At 37.5% G+C, this 24634-nt stretch overlaps 1 protein-coding gene across 10 annotated transcripts in view; it reads left to right on the top strand.

The window, feature by feature from the left end:
- The window catches only part of LOC120077090 (putative DNA helicase MCM9), a 62886-nt gene that overhangs the window by 17996 nt on the left and 20256 nt on the right, over window positions 1-24634 (top strand). For all 10 annotated transcript variants that reach the window (XR_016529760.1, XR_016529761.1, XR_016529764.1 and 7 more), the window contains 5 exons: window positions 11847-11946; window positions 12856-12953; window positions 13169-13234; window positions 13399-13491; window positions 24487-24603. Coding sequence is in view for 4 of the 10 variants with exons in the window: in XM_090314087.1 (XP_090170213.1) it covers window positions 11847-11946; window positions 12856-12953; window positions 13169-13234; window positions 13399-13491; window positions 24487-24603 (474 nt within the window). In the remaining 6 variants the exon portion in view is untranslated. The remainder of the gene's footprint in view (window positions 1-11846; window positions 11947-12855; window positions 12954-13168; window positions 13235-13398; window positions 13492-24486; window positions 24604-24634) is intronic.

The raw sequence follows: 24634 nt of genomic DNA on the forward strand, positions 1-24634 counted from the left end.
TGGTAAGCGTTGGTTTGTTACCTTTATAGATGATCACACTCGTTTAACTTGACTTTATCTGTTAACAAAAAAGTTTGAGGTAAAAGAGGTTTTTGTTCGGTTTTACGATATGATTGAGATTCAATTTCAAACTAAAATTCGCATTCTTCACTCTGATGATGACACAGAATATTTCAATGAGCAATTAATCAAATTTTTACAAGATAAGGGTATTTTTCATCAAGCTAAATGTCGCGACACTCCTTAACAAAACGACATTGTTGAGCGAAAAAATAGACACCTGAGTTGCTTGTGCCCTTATGTTTTCTATGAATGTTCCAAAATATTTGTGGGATGATGCAATCCTTACAGCTATATACCTGATCAATGGAATGTTGTCTAAGATTTTGAATTTTAGAACTCCTTTGAGTCACTTCAAAGATTTTTTTTCCTAATGTTTGATTGTTTTCTGATTTACCAATAAAATTATTTAGGTGTACTACTCATGTCCATACTCCTACCCTTTCTTGAACTAAACTTGATCCTCGAGCCATTAAATGCTTTTTTGTAGGCTATATCTCTCATAAGAAGGCTTACAAATGTTTTGATCCTTTGATCAACAAGTATTTTGAGAGTATGGATTTATCTTTTTTGGAAAATCAACCATTTTTAGCCCAAATTCTCTTTGGGGGAGAGATCTAACCTTGAAGATAATTTTTGGGACACTTCACCTCTCCAAAACATCATTGGTTATGAAATTATGAGTTCTAGTCCTTTGATGCCAAGTGTGGGAAGTTCTTCTTCAGAGGGAATCTAACTCAAGAAGTCGAAACCTTGAACTTTAGGTTTATACTAGAAGAAACTTGACTCAAAGAAATCGAGATTAGACAATTGACTTATCACAGGATCAATCTAATTCTGATGAATAATTTTGAAGATCCAGGTACTAGACACTCTACTCCTGTTCCCCTAGTTCTTCATCTCTTCATAATTCTTTACTTGATGTCCGATCATGACATTCCAATTGTTCTGGAAAGGTATTTGTAAATGTACCAAATATCCCATTGCAAACTTTCTTTCTTATCAAAGATTGTCCGATTGTCATAAAGCCTTCACATCCAAAATAACTAGCATATTTGTTCCAAGGAATATACAGGAGGCCCTGAATGATTCAAATTGGAAATTAGCAGTGATGGAAGAGATTGATGTGCTGAAATAAAATTGCACATGGGACATAGTTGAACTACCAAAAAATAAGAAAACAGTGGGATGCAAATGGGTGTTCATTGTAAAATGTAAAGCTGATGGAAGGATTGAAATTTACAAGGCCAGATTAGTTGCCAAGGGGTTCACTCAAATCTATGGAATTGATTATCAAGAAACATTTTCTCTAGTTGCTAAAATTAATTCTATCAGAATCCTGTTGTCTGTTGCAGTCAATTTTGATTGACCTCTTTATCTACTTGATGTTAAGAATGCCTTTCTCAACGAGATCTTGAAGAAGAGATATTTATGGACTTGCCACTTGGTTTTGAGGTAGATCTCGGGGTTAACAAAGTGTGCAAGTTAAAGAAATCATTATACGACCTTCAACAATCTCCTAGAGCAATGTTTTGGAAAGTCAGTCACGAGCTATGGATTCAGTCAAAGTCAAGTTGATCATACTATGTTCCATAAACATACTGGAAATGACATGGTTGTTGTTATGATAGTGTATGTTGATGATTTCATACTTACAAGTAATGATGAGACATGACTGAATATCTTGAAGAAAAAACTTGCTAATGATTTCCAAATCAAGGACTTGGGAACCTTAAAGTATTTCCTTGGCATGGAGTTTGTCAGGTCCAAAAGTGACATTCTTGTCAATCAAAGGAAGTATATTCTTGACCTACTAAACGAGATAGGTTTACTTGGTTACAAGATAGCAAAAACTTCCATCGAGCAAAATTTAAAATTGGTAGATGCAACTGAAAAAAAGGTAAAAGAAAAAGAAAAGTTCTAGAGACTTGTGGGGAGACTTATATACCTCTCACACACAACTTGACATTGCTTTTGCAGTTAGTATGGTAAGTCAGTTCATGCATGCTCTTGGCCAGTTCACTTTGAAGCAATTTATAAAATTTTGAGATATTTGTAAGGTACTCCAGGAAAAGGTATATTATTTAAGAAGCATGACCACCTATATGTTGAGGTTTACATTGATGTTGATTGGGTAGGCAACAAGATTGATAGAAGATCCACTTTGGGTTATTGCTTTGTTAGAAGAAATCTAGTTACTTGGCAAAGTAAAAAAACAAAGTGTGGTTGCAAGAAGTAGCACTGAAGTAGAATTTAGGGCTTTAACCCTTGGTCTTTGTGAGGGCATATGGATAAGAAAACTATTGGAAGAATTGAAATTCTCTTAGACAATGTCCATATGCATTTATCGTGATAACAAGTCAACAATTTCCATCGCTCACAATCCAGTCCTTCATGATTGGACGAAACATATTGAAATTGATAAACACTTCATTCCTTACCTTCCGACAACAGAGCAAATTGCAATGCATTAATTAAAGGTCTTCCAAGATGGCAATTCAACAATTTGATTGACAAGCTGACCATGAATGATATCTTCAAACCAGCTTGAGGGGGAGCGTTGATTATTTCATTTTTTGTGAAATTCCCCATTGTATTTATTATATTATATTTGCTGTATTTTATTTTTTCCTTATTTGTAATGGGGTGTTCCTCTAGTTAGGAAATCATTTCCTCCTAAGAGAAATAAGAGAGATTAACATTTTCTAGTACAATAAAAGAGTTAAGAAATTCTTAAACAGAGAAGGACAGAGAAGGTATGGTCTCCCCTCTCTCCACTTCCCTCTCTCCTTTCTTCTCTTCTTCCTCCCTACCTTCCTACGGCTACAGCTAGCCTCCCCTCCGGTCAACCTCCATAGCCATCTAGATTTCTTTCTTGCCTTTTTGCTCATTCTTTCCAAGTTTTTGTTCAAAGCTTTCAAAGTTATTTTTGAATATGGAAATCAAAAGTTGTTGTATTAGGAATATTTATTTCGGCATTTGGCATGAGAAGAACAGTTTTATCCGGGAAGATTCAAATTTTAAGAGGAAGATTTCTGTATCTTTATTCTCTTTGCAATGGTTTGAAGAAAGCTTAGTGGAAATGCTTCGGTCTCCGATCAAGGAATTCTTTCAAAAGAAAGATAGAAATGATCTAGAAGTGTTTTGGCTAGCAAAATTTCGTACTCAGAAGGCCTGGTTTTTGGAGTGTGCTTTATGGTGGGAGATCAAACTTACATGTTCCAGCTGGTTTTAAGAAAAGAGGATGGCTTGTATTATGGGAAATGATAAGTGATTTTCTCATTCTCTTGTCCAATGGATCCTTCCAGCCCTGCAATCTTGATTTCATCTACTCCAAGAGTTGCATTGGATAAGTCCTGCGTTAAAAATTCTCTGTTTGGGTTAGAAAGGAGGAGTTGGTGAATTTACACCTTGATTCTATCTTGGTAGTTACCAGAATCAAAGCACATTACTCTTGGATGAAGATAAAATTGTTCTTGAAGACTTTTATCTGACTCCTTTGTCAAATAATGCATTTATGGATGATAAGACTTTGATCAAGGGAACCAAAGACCTAGAGTCTCATAAAATGGAATGTATTTGACGATTTGCACCTTAAAATTGTGAGATGGTCCAGTCGATTTCACTCCAAAATGGAAGTTATCAAGTGTTATGGTGGCTGGATAAAAAAAAAAAAATCTCCCATTACCATATTGGAAAAAATCAGTCTTTGAAGCCATTGACAAACAATTAGGAGGTGGCCTCTCTTCTTTCTTTACTCGAGGGTCACTCTTTTAGCCGTGGGAGAAGAGATGTGAGGGTTAGGAGACCCAGTCCTTTGGATGGGTTTTCGTGTAAGCCCTTTCTTTATAGTCTGTTGATCATTCTCCCTTAGATGATTCAGTCTTTTCGGTTCTTTGGAGGATTGAGATTTCTAGGAAAGTGAGGTTCGTTACCTGGCAAATTCTACATGGTCGTGCTAATATGATGGATCGGCTTGTGAGGAGGTTACCTTTGCTTGTTGGGCTGTTCAGGTGTATTTTTTGTTGGAAGGCAGAGGAAGATCTGGATTATATCCTTTGGTAGTGTGAGTTTACAAATTTTGTTTGGGAGTTATTTTTCAGATGTTTGGCATTTTGTACGTCTTAAATCATCGATTGACCAAAATCTTAAGCTTATGGGTGAAGCTAGATTTAATTATATTGAAATAGGGAAAGAGGATAACACAAGGAGTTTACGTGGAAAACCCTAATTCAGGGAAGAAAAACCACGATAGAAAAGAACTTATTATTTTATGTCACTTTACAATAGACCCAACCTTAGATATAAATAGAATAATGTGAAACCCTAATTTAGCAAATATAGTAAAAAGACAAAAATGCCCTTAAGGCTAATTTAACATATTTCAACACTCCCCCTCAAGTTGGGGCATAGATATCAGCAAGGCCCAACTTGCTAATACAAGCTTCAAACGTCTGCCTTGATAACCCTTTTGTAAAGACATCGGCGATCTGTTGGACTGAAGGTACATAGGGAATACAAATAGATCCGCAGTCTAACTTTTCTTTATTAAAGTGCCTATCAATTTCAACGTGTTTGGTTCTATCATGTTGTACGGGATTGTTTGCAATACTGATGGCAGCCTTATTATCACAATACAGCTTCATAGGCCCAGGACTACTCTCGTGAAGATCAGATAAAACTTTCTGCAACCATATTTCTTCACACACTCCCAGATTCATAGCTCTATACTCTGCCTCAGCACTACTTCTGGCCACTACACCCTGTTTTTTACTCCGCCAAGTTACCAAGTTTCCCCATACAAAGGTACAGTACCCTGAGGTTGACCTTCTATCAGTCACAGATCCGGCCCAATCTGAGTCAGTATATGCCTCGATGCTTCGTGTGCCATGTTTCCTGAATACCAAGCCCTTCCCAGGGGTGGACTTTAAATATCTCAAAATTCGAGTCACAGCTTCCATGTGCTCCTCATATGGACTTTGCATGAACTGACTTACTACACTCACAGCATAGGAGATGTCGGGTCTAGTATGAGACAAGTAAATCAGTTTTCCTACTAGACGTTGATACCTCTCCTTATTCACAGGAACTCCTTCCAAAACATTTTTCAGTTTGCTATTGACCTCAATAGGGGTGTCAATAGGTTTGCATCCGGTCATTCCTGTTTCTTTTAACAAGTCCATCGTGTACTTCCGCTGAGAAACAGATATTCCTGCTTTCGATCTTGCCACTTCCATCCCTAGAAAATACCTTAAACTACCAAGATCCTTAATTTCAAATTCACTCGCCATCCTTTGTTTTAGCTTAGCAATTTCTGCCGTATCATCCCCTGATAGGATGATGTCATCAACATACACTACCAACACAGCAATCTTTCCTAAGGGTGATTTTTTGGTAAACAAGGTATGATCAGAATGTCCCTGAACAAACCCTTGGGACTTAACAAACACGGTGAATCTGTCAAACTATGCCCTAGGAGACTGCTTCAACCCATATAAAGACTTCCTGAGTTTGCAAACATGATTCCCAAACTTAGCTTCAAAACCTGGAGGTGGACTCATATAAACTTCCTCTTCCAACTCACCATTTAGGAATGCGTTCTTTACATCTAGTTGATGTAGGGGCCAATCTTTATTCACGGCGACAGACAGAAGAACACGAATCGTGTTTAACTTAGCTACTGGAGAAAAAGTTTATGAATAATCAATTCCATACGTCTGAGTGAATCCTTTAGCAACTAACCTGGCTTTATATCTCTCAAGTGTTCCGTCAGACTTATACTTCACTGTGAACACCCATTTGCAACCAACTGTTTTGTGACCTCTAGGGAGAGCTACTAACTCCCAAGTCTTATTTGTCTCAAGAGCTCTCATTTCCTCCATTACTGCTGCTTTCCATTCGGGAACTTCCATGGCCGCATGTACACTGGTAGGTATTGTTAGAGCATCTAGCTGAGTAGTAAAAGCCTTAAAAACAGGAGATAAGTTATTATAGGTCAGAAAACTATGCAAAGGGTATTTTGTACATGACCTGGTTCCCTTTCTCAGAGCAATTGGCATATCCAGGGTGTTATCATAGTTGTCAGTTTTCGTCTGTCTCTCTTCAGTATCGGACTTTTGAGACAATTCTGCATCCTCTTGAGGATTTTTAAGCATCTCATACCTTCCTGACATTTCAACCTTCTCTGAGCTCATTTCGTCACTTTCTATGTTCCCAGACTTTTCTTCAAGACTCACCTTTGAGACAACGGGATCTTGGACTTGTGCTGGTTCTGACGCTTGGACACTTTCCGATGGAACACCAGAGGTTTCCTGAATTTCCTTTCTGAGATTCCTCCTATAATACGTTATCCAGGGCACTTGTTTAGTAGGAAGAACCGACACGGGAACAACAGGAGCCGAATTAGGTTCAAGACTAGGTAGACTAGGTCCAGGAATATTGGGACTAAGCTCAGATTCAGGAATATCCGGACTAGGCTCAAAGTTGAGGCTAATGGGTATGGAATACGTGGAATTGTTAGTCTCTTCATTCGTGGTCTCCCCCTGAAGATGACTAACGGGAAAGAACGGTTTGTCTTTAAGGAACGTGACATCCATAGTAACAAAATATTTTCTGGAAGATGGATGGAAGCATTTATAGCCTCGCTGATGAAGAGGATACCCGACAAACACACATGTTTTAGCTCGTGGAGCAAACTTAGTCCGATGTGGACCATGAGTATGGACAAAGGCTGTACACCCAAACACACGAAGAGGAACCTCAGGAATAAGACGGGTAGACTGATAGGACTCTTTGAAGCACTCAAGAGGGGTTTGAAACTTTAGGACTCGGGAAGGCATTCTATTAATTAGATGAGCTGCGGTAAGAATCGCATCTCCCCACAGGTACGAAGGAAGAGATGCTGGAATTATCAAAGAACGAGCCACTTCAATAAGATGGCGATTTTTTCGTTCAGCTACCCCATTTTGTTGTGGAGTATATGCACACGAGTTTTGATGGATGATCCCTTTTGACACTAGGAATTCCTGGAAGGTGTGGTTGACAAACTCACGACCATTGTCACTTCGAAGAATGGCAATCTTTGTGTTAAATTGTGTTAATACAGTGGTATAGAACTGTTTGAAGGTAGATAAAACCTCGGACTTATCAGCAAGAAGATATACCCATGTAAGTCGGGTATGATCATCAATGAAAGTTACAAACCACCGTTTACCAGACAGGGTATTGATGTTCGAGGGACCCCAAACATCACTGTGAACCAGGTGGAAAGGCTGGGTAGGCTTATAGGGCTGAGAAACAAATGACACGCGATGTTGTTTAGCACGTATACAGACATCACAAGATAATGAAGAAACATTCACATTATAGAATAAATGAGGAAACAAATACCGCATATATTGAAAACTAGGATGTCCAAGACGAAAATGCCACAATAAATAATCTGTTTCAGATATAGCAAACGAAGATAAAAGGCTAGTCCTAAACAAGCTTCTGGAGGAAGCATCTGTAGAAAGGAAATATAGGCCTCTGTCATATCGGGCAGTGCCAATCGTCCTCCCCGAGCTCAAGTCCTGAAACAAAGCAGTATCTGGTGAGAAGACAACTCTACAGTTCAAATCTTTTGTTATTTTGCTTATTGATAATAAATTGTAAGAGATTTTGGGCACATGTAAGACATTTTGCAGAGTTAATCCATGAAATGGTGATAGTCTGCCTTTTCCAGCAACAGGAGCGAAGGACCCATCCGCAATTCGAATCCTCTCATTTCCAGCACTTGGATAGTATGAGAGAAATCGGTCGGATGAGCCAGTCAAGTGATCGGTTGCTCCTGAATCTAGAATCCATAACTCATTCCCCTCAGCAAGGAAACTCAAGGATTGAGGATTACCTGATTGAGCAACTGTTCCGATTCCTACGGTACCTGAATCCCCAGGATTAGTCACTGGAAGCTGTGTTTGAGGTTGTGCAGTCCCCTCAACTGATTCACCCACTAGAGCACGCCCAGATCTCGACTTGTCATTCGGAGGGCGACGTTTACCATTTGGAGGGCGACCATGCAATTTCCAGCACTGATCCTTCGTATGCCACTGTTTTTTACAATGCTCACAAACTGGGGGTGTTTTACTATTCTGCTTGTCACCATCAGCTCCAGTGGACTTCACCCTGAAGGCAGCTGACTCTATAGTGATAACACTTGGCCCATTCATTGCACTTGATCTATCTTCTTCCAATCTAACTTCTGAACATACCTCCATGAGAGACGGAATTGGTTTCTGCCCTAGTATTCTACTTCGAACTGTATCAAATTTGGGGTGTAGCCCGGCAAGAAAATCATACACACGCTCAACCTCTTCTATCTTGGAGTATTGAATTCCATCTTGTGGACAGGTCCAGATGATCTCCCGACATAGATCCATTTCTTGCCATAACAACAACATCTTGCTGAAGTATGATGTTACATCCATGCTCCCCTGTTTGCATTCGTGAACCTGTTTACGTAGAGTATACAGATGGGATGCGTTCTGACGCCTCGAATATAACCTTCGGACTGCATCCCAAATATCCCGGGCAGTGGCTGAATAGAGTAAGGGTTTCCCGATTTGTGGTTCCATACTACTAATTAACATTGAGCGGAGCAAAGAATCCTCTGCCTTCCAGACACGTTTTGGATTCCCCAGTTCCAAACTTATGGCGTCCCTCAAGAACCATTTTAATGGTTTGGGACCAAGAGAAGTAATTTTGCCCATTCAACTTCTCTCCTGTGATCATTCTTGCAGAATTTCCAATTGTTCCAGATAAAAGATTAGAAGTTGGAGTAGGAAACATTGATACCGGATTTTCTGAATACATCGGGGAAGAATCATGGCCATTCAATCGGGCTCCCAGGGCGACCATCTGTTGCTGAAGACTAGCTAATTGTTGTTGGAGTTCCCCATGAGATTCAGATCTGGAATTTTTCTGTCTAAATACCATGGGATTTTCTTCAATGGATTCACCCATTCGAAACTGGGGCTGAACCGGATATACTTGAGGAAGAGACTGTCCCCCATGATGCTGTGAAGACGCTACTGCCGGAAGTCCACCAGCGGCAAAGTTCGGCAACCCGTGACCGGCGCTGCTCCCAGACTGCTGTGATGGTGGGTAACGGATGAACGGCTCGGCGATCTGCTGTGCAGCGGAAGAAATCGCGCCGATCTGACCCGACCCGGCAGCTGGAACACGCCCATGGGAAGAAATCGCGCCGATCTGACTCGACTCGGCAGCTGGAACATACCCATGATCGTCTGGTGAAGACGCAATTCTGTGCGACGCCGAGATACCTACCGGCTGTAGACCGATCGCGTGCGCCGGCTGGAGAACGTTTGAGGCTGAGACGGTTGTGAGCGACGCTGAGGATCCGATTGGTTGTGACCCGATTGCGTGCGTCGGCTGTTCGGCTGGAAGATTCCGATCGATGGTGTTTAGCTGGAACGGCTGAGACTGGAGGCTAATCGGCGAGCCAGCTGGAGCAATTCCACCACCTGGGATGATGGTTCGGAGATATCGGTCAACCGCTGCTTGAATCACAGCCTCATTATTCAGCGTACCTTCACCTACTAAGTTTGACGATTGAGTTTCTTCTACCGGGGCTAGGGTTTCATCACCTTGCTCTGATACCATATTGAAATAGGGAAAGAGGATAACACAAGGAGTTTACGTGGAAAACCCTAATTCAGGGAAGAAAAACCACGATAGAAAAGAACTTATTATTTTATGTCACTTTACAATAGACCCAACCCTAGATATAAATAGAATAATGTGAAACCCTAATTTAGCAAATATAGTAAAAAGACAAAAATGCCCTTAGGGCTAATTTAACATATTTCAACAAATTATATATCATTTAACACTCCCCTTACTTGTGGGCTTGAAAATATGGAGAATGCCCAATGGCCAACAAGTGGAAATCAAAATTGATCAGAGAGGAAATAACATTGTAGGGGCTTGAATATCCCTGGACCACCTGTTTTAATACCTAATTAAATCACCGATTGACCAAAAAGCTTAAGCCTATAGGTGAAGGTAGGTTTAATTATATATCATCTAACAGTACGCTCGTTAGAGGGATACTAGCAATATGATCGAGGAGTTCCTTCTCAATCCACCTTGTGGGAAGAAGAGTTGCTTTTTATGACTTGTTGGGGTGTGTATGATCTTGTAAACTTTGTGTGGTGAGTGGAATAATAGGACTTTTAGAGGGAGGGATAGGGATCCTAGTGAGCTTTGGTCTTTTGTTCACTATCATATTTCTTTGTGGGCTTTGATTTTGAAGGCTTTTTGTAACTATTTATAGACCTTATTTTGCATAGTTGGAGTGTCTTCTTGTAGAGGGATGTATCTTTTTGTGAGCTTGGTTTTTTGTACTCCATATATTCTTTCATTTTTTCTCAATGAAAGTTGTTGTTTCTATAAAAAAAATTGAAATACAAACTTGCTAGATGGAGGAGTCTCCTTCTATGTAAAGGACGGAGGGTAATTCTTGTTCAGTCGGTACTTAATAGCTTGCCCAATTATCATTTTTCTCTCCCTAGGGCACAGAAGAATGTTATCAACTCCATGGAAAAGATTATCAGGGACTTTATATGGAATGGTGGTGCGTACAAGCCTAGGCGTAACCTTGTCAAGTGGGAGTGGACCTCTCTTCCCCCTCTCCTGGGGTTTTGGGTGTTGGAGCTCTTATCCACCATAATACCTCCTTGCTTACTAAATGGCTTTGGTGATTCACTCAGGAAGGATCCATCTATGGTGTTATGTCCCATGGGTGGTTGACGAAAGAATTCAAGAAAAAAGAAAATAGGCCTTGGGTCAATGAAAAAAATGTGCCTTTCTTTGTAAGTTTTGTTTGGGAAATCAAATTTGTTTTTGGAACGATGTTTGGGTTGATCAACATTCCCTTCAGTTTTGCTTCGCTGCCATATACATTATTTCCAATAGAAAAGACCCCTATTTTGGAGGGTTTTTTTTTTTTCAAAAAAAAAAAAACAATTTCTTTGATTGAATGAAATATCCAAAGATATTCAAAGATATACAAGTTCTAATAGTGAAAATCAGTCTTGGAATGTGGGTCTTTGCAGAGGGCTTTTTAATAGAGGTTGATAGCTAGGTGGCACTCATTGACAAGCTGGACTCCGTCTATCTTTGTGAGAGACCAGATCGGTTACCTTGGTCCCTTGGCAGCTTGGGAATCTATACTACAAGTTCTGTCTTTTGATAGCACATAAATCTTTGCTAGTTAATGGAATGTGGGATAAAGGGTCCAAAGCCTTCCCCCTTAGCTTACCAAGGCTTACGGCCTTATGCATAGGGGACCATCCTTTTGTTGCGGCATGCTCCTGAGATTTACGGATTCGCAGGGCACTTTGTAGGGAATAAATGACTTCCTTCTGGGGAGTTTTTACCATTCAACATTTGTCTCTTTTCACCGATAAAATGTTTCGTCATTTTGTGAAAGGAAAAAAAGGAATGGACTATTGTTTTTTTTGTTTTTTTTCCCTTTTGTAACTAGAAACAAAAGGAAAAAAAAAACGATAGTTGGTAATAGGAGCTTATGTCAAATCTTACTCTGGTTCTGGAGTTTGCCACTTACATAAGTACATATTATATTTCATTTTCAAGAAACTTATGGAGGCCATTTCTTTTTAATATATATGTACATGTATGTTTTTATATATATTTATTGCAGAAGAAGTTATTGGTTCCTCACGGTTTCTTTTTCAATGGGGATGGGGGTTTGATTATTGGGGCAGATGATGTTATTGTTACAGGAGTATTGAGTGCTAAGTGGTCCCCAGACCTCAAAGATGTTCGGTGTGACCTTGATCCAATGCTCATTGCGAACCATGTGAGGTACATGCAACTTTTTCCTTAAGGTTACTGCTTAAAGATTTTGAATGCTTCTGATCTAAGTGAATTAACTTAAGATATTGTGTATTTGTTAGTGGTAGTCTGGTCTCTTCAAAGAGTAAGAAACAAAATTTGCATCACTTTCAAGTGCTGAAATATAAATTCAGAGCAATGACACAGTTTTTGTGCGAATCAGCGCGGATATGTCAACTTTTTAATGAATTGGGATTTGATATCACAACACTGGCCAAACTGTGGTGTGATAGTGAAGCAACTCTTCATATTGTATCAAATCAAGTATTTCGTGGGTGGACTAAACACATTGAGTTCAACTATCATTTTGTATATGAGAAAGTGTAGGAAGGTTTGTTATCCAGGACATGTGAAGACCGGAGAGCAATTAGGATTTATCTTCACGAAATCCTTAAATGGAGCACATATAAATTTCTCTATCTAACAAGTTGGACATGATTAATGCCCCAACTTGAGGGGGAGTATTATAGTGATAATATTAGTATAGTTGTATTATTGTAAATATCTTAGGAAGCCCTTTATTATCTTTTTACTTTCTTTTTCTTTTTTAATTGAAACTTTACTTTCTTTTTCTTTCAAAACTGATATGGAAAATTCTTACCAAAAAAAGAAAAAACTGGTCTGGGAGATACTTCCGTGACCGCAACCTATCTTCTAAACTAAATGGCCGTTTGGCTGGCAGGCTAAATTCTCTGTGAGAAGTCTCCCACCTTTTTAACCTTGTTATTTCTGCGTTTCTCAATCCTATGTCCCATAATTCACTCTCTTATGAAATTCCAAAAAACACTTTCTCTTGCTTCTCTAGTGACATTCCCAAAAGTATTCAACCTTATCTGGTACGGTCTAATAATGCCTTTTTATGTCTATTGTTTCTTGTAGAAGAACCAATGAACTAAAGGCTGAGGTTGACATCCCTGATGATATAATTATGAAATTTCGGCAGTTCTGGTCAGATTTCAAAGACACTCCTTTAAAAGGTGCAACTAACTTTGATCAACACTAAGGTGCAATCTGATGTATTACTTACATTTTATATGAGTCGTTGTTGCCTGTACTTTGAAGGATCATTTATTGCCTTCCATGATACAGTGTTTAATGTTTTTGTTTCATTATGGTCCTCGGTTCTTAAATGGGGATTTTTTACATGAGTTCTATTTTTATTTCTGATGCTGACATGGTTGAAGTTATCCAGGAAGAAATGCTATTCTGAGAGGTATATGCCCTCAAGTGTTTGGACTTTTTACTGTAAAACTTGCAGGTATAAGTCATCTTTCATTCATTCAATTAGGTCATCTCTCATCCAACCCCCCACCCACCCACAAAAGATGTAGAAACAAAATAAGCGCAGTCGTCTAATTCTTAATGTCTGTGTACTTAAAGTGAACCAATTTCAGTATTTGCCCTCTTTTGTTCAACTTTCAGTGGCTTTAACACTCATCGGAGGTGTACAACATGTGGATATATCTGGTACTAAAGTTCGAGGAGAATCTCATCTACTGTTGGTTGGCGATCCTGGTATTCCCATTCCCCTCTTAAATTTATACTAGTCATAATATACTGATTTGGAAGTCTATGAGCTATGTTCCCTGGATTTGCACGTATTTCACAGCCAAGGGAGCCATTTATTAACCACGACGTTGTTAAAACGTGAAACAGAATGTGTATCGAAATTAAATTTAGTGTATCGTGTATCGTAAGTTTTAATTAGGTAGATAACATCTAAACATAATAAATATAAATATGAAAGCTTAAAATAGAGAAATAAATAGTCATGCATTAAATGAACCCAAAACATATATAAAAACATAAAGTAACTTCAAAGTTCAAAATAACCCAAAAAAGAAAACATCCAACTAAGTTCAAAATAAGTATGAAAAAACATTAAAAACGATAGCACTTCTTTGTTTCCAAGTTCCAATGTTCAACTATTGACTTCAATATCTTCAAAATCAATATCAGCTAATAGTTCTTCACTACCTTGTTCATGTGTCTTTTCTCCATTGCGTTCTTCTACTAATTCAATAACTTCCTTCCCTTTGTCACTTTTATAGTTTTTGATAAATCTCTAGGTCCTAAAACAAAAAACCAATAGTAAAGCTTATTACTTAAAAAATAAAAAAGGATTATTAAGATATGATAAAATTATTACCCCTCTTCCTCTTTTTGCTACTCTCAATTTTTTGAATGTTAACATTCATTTACATTCATCCACGAGGCACCATTTGGTAATGTCGAATCTTTTTTCTCTGTAATCCATTCATCATCAGACTCTAAATCTGATAGATGAATAGGATCATATGATTCTCCTTCTAAGATTGTTTTCTTATGCCTTGCTTCCATCTGAAGATTATATTTTACAAACATAAGTGCACTCAATCTTTGTTGTTCCAAACAATTTCTTCTCTTTGAATGCACCTAAAAATAATTAATGTTAATATTTTGTTATTAATTCTAATTTTTATAAAATTGTTTTTCATGATATCATACCTGGTCAAATATACTCCAATTTCTCTCACATCATGTTGCACTACAAGTCAAGCTAAAATTCTAATAGCAAGATTTTGGTTTATGTAGAATAATGCCATCCTAGACCATTGGTAGAAGATTGAGTGATCTGATTTGCTTTTCTTCTTTTCTAACTACTCAATTGCTTGACTAAATTTGATAGTGGGTCTGGTTTCATTACTTATTTATTTATTTTGCATATGAAGTGTCCTTGGTGTGTCACTAGCATATCTCGACGTTTCAAAAAGCAAAATAATAATAAATAAAATAATGAACATGCTAGCTGGCGTGTCAGACACGTGTCGGAGGCATATCGGAGTGTGTTGGTGTTCGACACGTGTCCGACACCGGCACTTCGCCTGTTTAGAAGTGTCGGTGCTTTATAGACGAAAAATCTTTTGGAATAGGACAATCATCCAGAGGTTGTGCCATCAAGAGTAGACTTAGCAAATAGGTGAACAAGTAGGGACAAACGTCGAAGGAGATGTATTAAGGTTGGGTGTAGGAGACACAATGGTAGATATAAAGAGATCATCGTCCTCCCCTTAACTCGTACTAGGTTAACATGGAGTGTGAGGCTGGTCCTTGCAGATGGTAACATCACATGATACAAGATATCTGTTTAAGCTAGGACAATAACATCTGTATCCTTTTTGAACTAGAGATTAGCCTAAGAAAATGAACTTCAAAGATTTAGGGTTTAATTTGGTTAGATTAGGATGAACATCCCGAACAAAATAGGTACAACCAAATATTTCTAGCTCAATAGGAAACAAAAGTTTTGTAGGATTTAGGAAATAGAATATGATATCGAATTTGACCTTTAAGAACTGATGAAGGCATGCAATTAATAAAAAACATGCCGTTGAAATTTCATAAACCCAAAAATGCTTTGGATAATGCATTTGAGAGAATAATGCTCGTGTAGTTTCAAAAAGATGATTGATGAATAATTCCATGCTTACATACATATGAAGTAAGTGCTTTTGAAAAATACTCACCGGCATGGTCACTTCTCAATACTTTAAGGAGAACACCAAATTGAGTTCGAATCTTAGCATGAAAATTACAAAAGTGAGAATGTAACTCAAACTTACTATTTATAAAATATACCCAAGTCATGCGAGAGTAGTCATCAACGAAGGTATCGAAATACCGAAAACAAGTTCTGGACACAATTGGACAAGAACCCCAAATGTTAGAATGAACTAATTCGAAAGGAGAACTAACTCGATTATCAACTCTAGGATACGAGCTAAGATGATGAAGTTTGGCAAACTGGCATGAATTACAATTTAACGAGGAGAAGTTATGAAACTAAGGACAAAGCTTTTGTGAGACTGAGAGAAATGGATGACCAAGACGACAATGGGCCTCATAAGGAGAAACAACTCCAGAACAAGAAAACTTGTTGATGTTGATACTGGATGATAACAAATATAAAGTTCTCCAAATTTATGTCCTTTCCCAATAATCTTCTTCGTCATAAGATCCTGAAACAAACAATAACCATGATAAAATAAGAACCAAAAATTCAGGTCACAAGTGATTTTTCTAATAGAGATCAAGTTAAACGAAAACTAAGGTAAATGTAGGAAAAATGATAGAGAAAGAGATGGGTCGAGAGTTACAGTGCCAGATCCAAGAAAAGAAGATTTTGATCCATCTGCCAAGGTAACACTGGGAAGGGATGTAGATGACAAAATGTTGGAAATTAAGTTGGGATTAGCTATCACATGAGCAGTTGCACCAGAGTCTATGACCTATTGTGTAGAGGATGAAAGAAGACAATGATTCATGTTTACCCGAATTAGCATGGTTGTAATAGGGGCACGTGTAGATGATGTAGAAAATGCTTTATATGATTTATGGTATTGTTGAAATTCATCGATCTCAATTGCAGAATTAACAAAGAGCTTCTTAGATGAACCATGGATGAACGAAGCCCTCGATTGAACCACATTAGACATCAGTGTGACCTCTTTTACGAAAGAACTTCAAAATTGAGCGGAATGGTCACAAGAACCTCATGAACAGTTGAAAGAAATAAGAACCAATGAGTTAAAATTAACCACTTCTCTGAATATCTTTCCAATCGAGTGTGCTTTGTTGGATCTGAACACACAGACACGCCGAAAAACACAAATCGAGACAAACCCAGGTGACGTGGTAAAAAATGAACGTTCCACGTGCTGGCGTGTGTGACAGAGGGCAGTGGATTCCGGTGGTGCGTGACTCATGCACTGAATATTTTTCGGTAAGTGGACTTTCTTTTGAGTTGGGCGGTGATGAAAAAACATGCCTGTAACAGACCTTGACGGCGACGACAACGACATAATTCCGCCAGGGTGGCGACGGTGGGAATGGCAGCGGATTTCAGCGGTAGTGACGGATCCCGACAACAAAGTAGATACTCTAAACCCAAAGTAGGAGACCAAACTCTTCGATAAGGTGCTCTAAACCTAAAACCCTAAGAGTTCACAAATCCTCAAATTACTCACAAAACCTTAATTGCCCTACGAAATGCCTAGAGCTCTAATACCATGATAATGTTAGAGCAGAATATGAGAGAACTCATAATCTTTCTATACACTAGAGTTTAATATATATAGACATACATGGAAACCCTAAAGTGAGAATAGTAAATTACAATAAAAGACAACAGACTAATTTAAACCCCTATAACTATTCATATACTATAACACTAATAACTTTCTTTCTTTAGGTTTTAAGCTAGTACTTGGTTGTTTTCTGTGGCACATTTATACTGCCATATCAATTCTGAATGTACTCTTTGCATTATGGAATAAATCTAGTTGCTTATGAATTTTTTTTTTGAACATTGGTGAAGGACGCATTCTTTGAATTTTTAAAGTCCTATCTTGGTCTCATAGTCGGCATTGAATTTAGGAGCATAATGGAACCTATGTATTAATTTTTATAACCTACTTGGTAACCATAAAAAAATCATAAATTGAAAATACTAATTCTAAAAATTAGGAATGGAATTTTACATTGGATTAAGATAATATGCTGCTGCATGTACGGACCTATGAAGTTGCATTGCCCATCTCTTATCAATTATATCCCAAATAGGTTTACAATGTTTCTTCACATATATATCCCATTGCAAGTCTCGCATCACCATCAACGAGTCTTAAAACTTTTACTAAGGGAATAACACATTTTGAACGATACTTTATGCATGACCAAAAGTCTGAATCGACAAGAATAATTTTCATTACTGCAGCTCTGTCAGGCTTCTTTGCGTAGTTGCTTCTTTTCCAATCTTCAAATTCAAACATTGCTCTCGAACCTATTTTATTTTCTGCCAAGCTTCGCAAAGTCAAGTAAGAAGTTGCAAATCGTGTCATACTAACCCTTATTAATTCTTCCTTTAGTATACTTCTTCATAAGGTTTAGAATCCAATAATGTTGATAAATATAGCCTTAGACACTATATCATTATGTAAGGGCATATCACCAATATTAGATAAAATCAAGTCTAAGCAATGTGCAACACAAAGAGACTAAATAGTTTACGCTTAGCCATTACTATTTGTCTAGCTTTGACATAAGCAGATGCACTATCTATTACTACTTAAACTACATTATCTTCACCAATCTCTTATACCAGTGAATCTATCATCGAATATCAATGTGCATCTTGATTTTTCCATTTAGTTCTATACTTTTCTAACAACTCTGGATTGATTGTTTCCACCTGTTTAAAAAAGTACATCTAACCTCATGATATGATGGAGATTTTAGTTCAGGACCAAATGAAGCAACTGAATCTATCGTACTTTTGAAATATAGATCTTTGATTAAATTAAAAGAAAGTGCATTTGCATTAAAAATCTAGAAATATCTCTACAAACACTTTCTCTGTCAGGTTTCTTCCACATACTGTTCAAGGTATTAGAATTAGATTTTTGTACACTTTTACCAAAAGCACCCATCATAAGTTTTTTTTTTCTTTTCTTTTTCCTATCGGCAATCTTCATCATGAAAATCATCTCCATCTTTATTTCTTTTATTTCCATTCAACAAACTCTTAAAAATATCTGGAATCTCATCAGAAACTTTACTACATGGAGCAACATCTTTTCTAGTATGTGCTAGATGATGTTTAATCCTATAAATACCCCCAATAAGAATTTCCACAAAGGGCATTTTCAAAACTAGAAAAATAAGAAAAACTATTTACACAAAATAGCAAAATTTAATCTTCTTTGATAGAGGTTGATAGAAGTCTATTAATGTCTATCAGTGATAGAAGCCAATAGAAGTCTATTACCGATAGACGCTGATAGAAGTTTATTAGTGTCTATCAGTGTTTTTTATTTTTGCTATTTCTTTAAATAGTTTGACTTTTTTTTTATTGTGAAAATTTCCTTTTTCACAGTGGTTACATCTTAATATGAACCTTCTATTTTTGCCTCGACTTTAACACAATGGTCCCATGTCAGATCTCCACTTTTCTCTTTACTTCCTCCTATCATTTTTTAACTTCAACATAGTAACTGATAAGGAAGTAAAAAAAAAAACTTCTAACCTTAATTGGTCTTCAAATATTGCCACTTGAGAATAGCTTCCCAATATCCTAATCTTCAAGTTCACAAAAGCCTTAAAATAAGAAAAAATGGGAGGTGAAGATTAATGAAAGGTGTTGTCGTTGGTGGATGTAGCCTAAAGGATAAAATGAGAGAAATCTCTGATAATAAAATCAAAGTTTTTATTATGAATCAGAAGTTATCAATACAAGAAGACAATCCCTCAATTTATAGTGAATTGAAAAGCAAACTAATTCTAATCCTAATCAATCAAAGAAACTAATTCAAATTCTAATAAACTAAGAAAACAATCCTATCCTAATTATTCAAGGAAACTAAACTTAATCCAAATTAATTAAGGATTTAACCAAGATACCTTAATATACTCTAATCCTATTGCATCATTCTATTCTTTAAAAAAACTTGTCCTCAAGTCTCGAAAAGAAAATGAAAAAAATACAAAACTTTTTTTTTCTTTTTCCCGATGATTTGTAAAAATCCCAAATATATACACTCATGCCACCAAGATTTTGCTCAACCGTTTTAGTTAAAGTTGGAGTATCAAAGCAACCCATAAACCCATTTGAAAAGTTGTTGCATAACCAAGGATTTGGGAAGAAATGAGTTGAAATAGTCCCACAAATAGGGAGGCTGCAAAGTGAAACTGGGGAGGACTGAAGCCGGGCTGGATCATACAAATTCGAAGGGGTTAGATCACGTGAAACACATGCCAGGAATTGAGCGCACATGTTGGCTTGGATCATGTGGGTCGAGTAGAATGGATCATGTGTTACCACATATTCTTCCTTCTTGTCTTCCATGCAATCGATTGCAACCAAAGATTCGAACTTCTTCAAATTGGGTTGCCTATAACTATCGTCCTTTTCACCGAAATTGCCTCCATCTATTATCACGTCTTCTTTTTTGAACACGACTTTCCTAGTATTTGCCCTTGATTTTTCTTCGCTCATTTTTCTTCCTTGCTCAATTGGTCCATGTGTGGGATTCAAATTTCTTAAGAGTTTTGTCTTTAAGTGCTTCTTGCAAGGTTCCACAACCATGGTTGAATTCTTGATCTTCTTTTAATCCAGCAAGCTTTAGGTTTTGATATTCTTAAATTATTTCTTTCTTGAACTTTTGCCATTGTTTTGAAGTTGATCCATGTTTTGAGTTATCTTTCCAAACAAATTTTGGATCTCTTTTACTCCCTTCTTCATTTCCTTAAAAACTTCAAGATTGATGTGCAAATTTCGAATACTTCGTACTGAAAAGACACAAGCAGTTACATCATCTAATTCTAGCAGTGCTTTGATTGGGCGCACAAATGATTATAGAGGTAATAAGGGAGTTGAATCAAATAGCTTCAAAGGTCATCCAAATAACCAAAGATCTAATCTAGGAGGTGTTGTTTGCTATTATTGTCATAAACCTGGCCATACGAAGCGTGAATGCAGAAAATTGCTGAGTAAGGGTCAGAGGATGCCATCACTCTCTGTACATGTCGCCTCTACTCTTGATAATCTTGACAAGTCAATTACGATTTTTGCAGAGGAGTTTGCTAAATTTCAGCAGTATCAAGAGTCATTGAGGGCATCATCTTCTACTCCCATTACGGCCATCGCAGAGACAGGTAACATTTCTAAATGCCTTCTTTCCTCCACGTCAAAATTGGTCATTGACTCTGGTGCTACAGACCATATGACAGGTAACCCCTTTCTCTAACCTTTGTACATCTACCTATTCACCTAATATCACTATAGTTGATGGAACCTCCACTCCTGTTTTAGGATCAGGAACCGTCCATCTTACTGAATCAATTTCTTTGTCATCAGTTTTAAATTGACCACATTTCTCGTTTATTTTGATTTCGGTCAGTAAACTCACTCGTGATCTTCATTGTTGTGTCTCCTTTTTTCCTCGTTATTGCTTATTTCAGGATCTTATGACGAAACAGACCATTGGTAAAGGGCGTGAATTTGAAGGTCTTTACATCTTTGAACCACAAACACCTACGGCCATCACATGCTCAACTGTGTCGTCTCCCTTTGAAGAGCATTGGGTGTTTGGGTCATCCATCTATCTCTGTGTTGAAGAGTCTTCGTCCACAACTTCAACATTTGTCTTCTTTAGATTGTGAGTCATGTCAGTTTGCTAAATTTTATCGTGTGAGTTTGTACCCTCGAGTCAATAAACGAGCTAGTGCTCCTTTTGAATTAGTCCATTCTGATGTTTGGGGTCCTTGTTCTGTTGAGTCCAAAGGAGGGATTAGGTATTTTGTTACATTTGTCGATGACTATTCTCGTGTTACGTGGTTATATTTAATGAAAAGTCGTTCTGAGTTACTTTCTCATTTTCGTAACTTCCATGCTGAAATTCAAACTTAGTTTAGTGGTGCTCTTAAAATCCTACGAAGTGATAATGCTAAGGAATATTTCCCTCATACACTCAAGTCTTATTTAGATGCCCATGGCATTCTTCATCAATCTTCTTGTGTCGATACTCCATCTCAAAATGGGGTTGCAGAATGAAAGAATCGTCATCTCCTTGAGACAGCCAGAGGTTTGATGTTTCAGATGCATGTTCCAAAATCCTTTTGGGCTGATGCTGTTTCCACAGCTTGTTTTTTAATAAATCGCATGCCTTCTTCCATTCTTAAGGGTGAGATACCTTTTCGTACTTTACGCCCCAAGCAAAATTTGTTTCCCATTCCACCCAAAATATTTGGTTGTACCTGCTTTGTTCGGGATGTTCGGCCTTAGCATACCAAGCTGGATCCAAAGTCCTTAAAATGTCTTTTCTTTGGTTATTCCCGTGTCCAAAAGGGGTATCGGTGTTATTATCCTAGTCTAAATAAATATTTCATCTCTCCTGATATCACGTTTTTTGAACATACCCCATTTTTTCCATCACCATCATTCTCTCCGAATAAGAGTCAGGGGGAGCATAAGGAATTAGAGGATGATTTCCTTGTCTACACAGTTATTTCTCCCTCCGATCCTCTTCTTGATTCATCTCTACCTGTGGCTACCTCTACTCTTCCACCCATCGTTAAGGTCTATACTCGACGACAACTTCCTTCAGTTCCATGTCTTGTACCAGAGTCTTCTTCGTCAGTGGATCCAGAAACGAGTGATGATCTCCCTATTGCTTTTCGTAAAGGTAAACGTACATGTGCTCATCCTATTTCCTCTTTTGTTTCATATAACCATTTGTCGTCTTCCACATGTTCATTCATTGCATCCTTAGAGTCTATATCCATTCCTAAAACTGTTCATGAGGCTTTGTCTCATCTGGTTGGTGTGCCGCAATGGTGGAGGAGATGACTGCCTTAGATGATAATTGTACTTGGGATTTAGTTTCTCTCCCTGCAAGAAAGAAGGCTATCAATTGCAAATGGGTGTTTACATTTAAAGTCAATCCTGATGGTTCTGTTGCTCGGTTAAAAGCGCATCTTGTAGCGAAAGGCTACACACAAACTTATGGTGTTGACTATGCTGATACTTTTTCTCCTGTAGCAAAAATGGCATCTGTGCGGTTGTTTATTTCATTAGCTTCATTAATCATTGGCCTTTACATCAACTTGATATTAAAAATGCATTTCTTCATGGTGATCTTCAAGAAGAGGTGTATATGGAGCAACCACCAGGGTTTGTTGCTCAGGGGGAGAATGGAACAGTGTGTCGCCTTCGTAAATCCTTGTATGGTTTAAAGCAGAGCCCACGAGCTTGGTTTGGTAAATTTAGTCAGGTGATTGAAAGCTTTGGAATGCGGAAGAGCATGTCTGATCATTCAGTCTTTTTTAAGAGATCTGAGGGTGGTGTCATCTTGTAGTCATATATGTGGATGATATTGTGATTATTGGTGATGATGCTGTAGGTATCCAGTCTCTAAAGACCTTTCTTCATAGTCAATTTCATACAAAAGATTTGGGCATGTTGAAATACTTCTTAGGAATTGAGGTAATAAGAAGCAAGAAAGGAATTCTATTATCATAGAGAAAATATGTACTTGATTTGTTGACTGAAACAGGAAAGCTAGGGGCCAAGCCATGTAGTACCCCAATGATGCCCAACTTACAGTTCACAAAAGATGGAGAATTGCTAAAAGATCCTGAAAGATATAGGAGGTTAGTGGGAAAACTTAATTACCTTACAGTGACTCGACCCGACATAGCCTATTCAGTAAGTATTGTGAGTCAGTAAATGTCATGTCCTACAGTTAATCATTGGGCTGCATTGGAACCGATTCTTTGTTATTTGAAGGCTGCTCCTGGGCGTGGTTTATTATATAAGGATTATGGTCATACTAATATTGAATGTTTCTTAGACGCCAATTGGGCAGGATCTAAAGAAGACAGAAGATCAACTTCAGGGTATTGTGTTTTTGTTGGTGGTAATTTGATTTCTTGAAAGAGTAAGAAGTAAAATATGGTGTCACGTTCAAGTGCAGAATCAGAATATAGAACAATGGCACAATCTGTGTGTGAATTGATTTGGATATATGAACTTCTTGTTGAGTTGGGATTTGAAATCACCACACCGACAAAGTTGTGGTGTGATAATCAAGCAGCACCTCATATTGTGTCTAATCCAGTATTTCATGAAAGAACTAAACCTATTAAAGTTGATTGCCATTTTGTACGTGAGAAAATTCAACAAGGGTTGGTATCTACAAGATATGTGAAGACTGGAGAACAATTACGAGATATCTTCACGAAAGCATTGGATGGAAGACGTATAGATTATCTATGTAACAAGTTGGGCATGATTAACATATATGCTCCAACTTGAGGGGGAGTGTTATAATCCTATAGTTAGGGTTTTTCATTCTTGTAAATATTTTGTGATATTTTCCTTTTCTATGCTTTGTACACTTGTATATATTCATATCTTTGGTGAATGAATAGAGTATTCCGATTCTTTCTCAAACCTAAGAGTTTTACAATTTTTAATGTTTTTTCGTACTTATTTTGCAGTTAGTTGGATGTTTTCTTTTTTGAGCTATTTTGAACTTTCAAGTTAGTTTATGTTTGTATATATTTTGGATTCATTTAAAGCATGGCTATTTATTTCTTTATTAATGTTATCTACCTAATTAAAACTTACGATACATACACTAAAATTCAATTTCGATACACATTCTGTGTCACGACTTAATAACCTTGCCTTTTACCATTGAAGTTCTAAATCTAAGGCTCATGGAGTGTTACTATATGTGAATCTGCGAATGTGAAGTAGACGGAGGGATAAACTTTAGGATTTTGAGACCTACGGCCTCCTTATATGTTTACAGAAACAGTCTGAATCAGCAGTCTTATTAACAAATATAATTAATTTTTTTCCTTTCGAAAGAGGGATCTAAATTTTCATTAAAACAGCATTTAAACTTGAAAATCTGCATTGTGCAATGTTAGATCTTTATAGATATGTATGGAGATCATCTGTGCCAGGTACTGGAAAGTCACAGTTCCTGAAATTTGCTGCCAAATTGAGCAACCGAGCTGTTATTACCACTGGATTAGGAAGCACTAGCGCAGGATTAACTGTTGCTGCTGTCAAGGATGGAGGTAACTTTCAAAACCTTTTCCTTTTTATTCA

The sequence above is a fragment of the Benincasa hispida genome, chromosome 5 (genome assembly GCF_027475165.1).
Source record: "Benincasa hispida cultivar pf3 chromosome 5, pf3_genome.v1.1, whole genome shotgun sequence".
Classification (NCBI taxonomy): domain Eukaryota; kingdom Viridiplantae; phylum Streptophyta; class Magnoliopsida; order Cucurbitales; family Cucurbitaceae; genus Benincasa; species Benincasa hispida.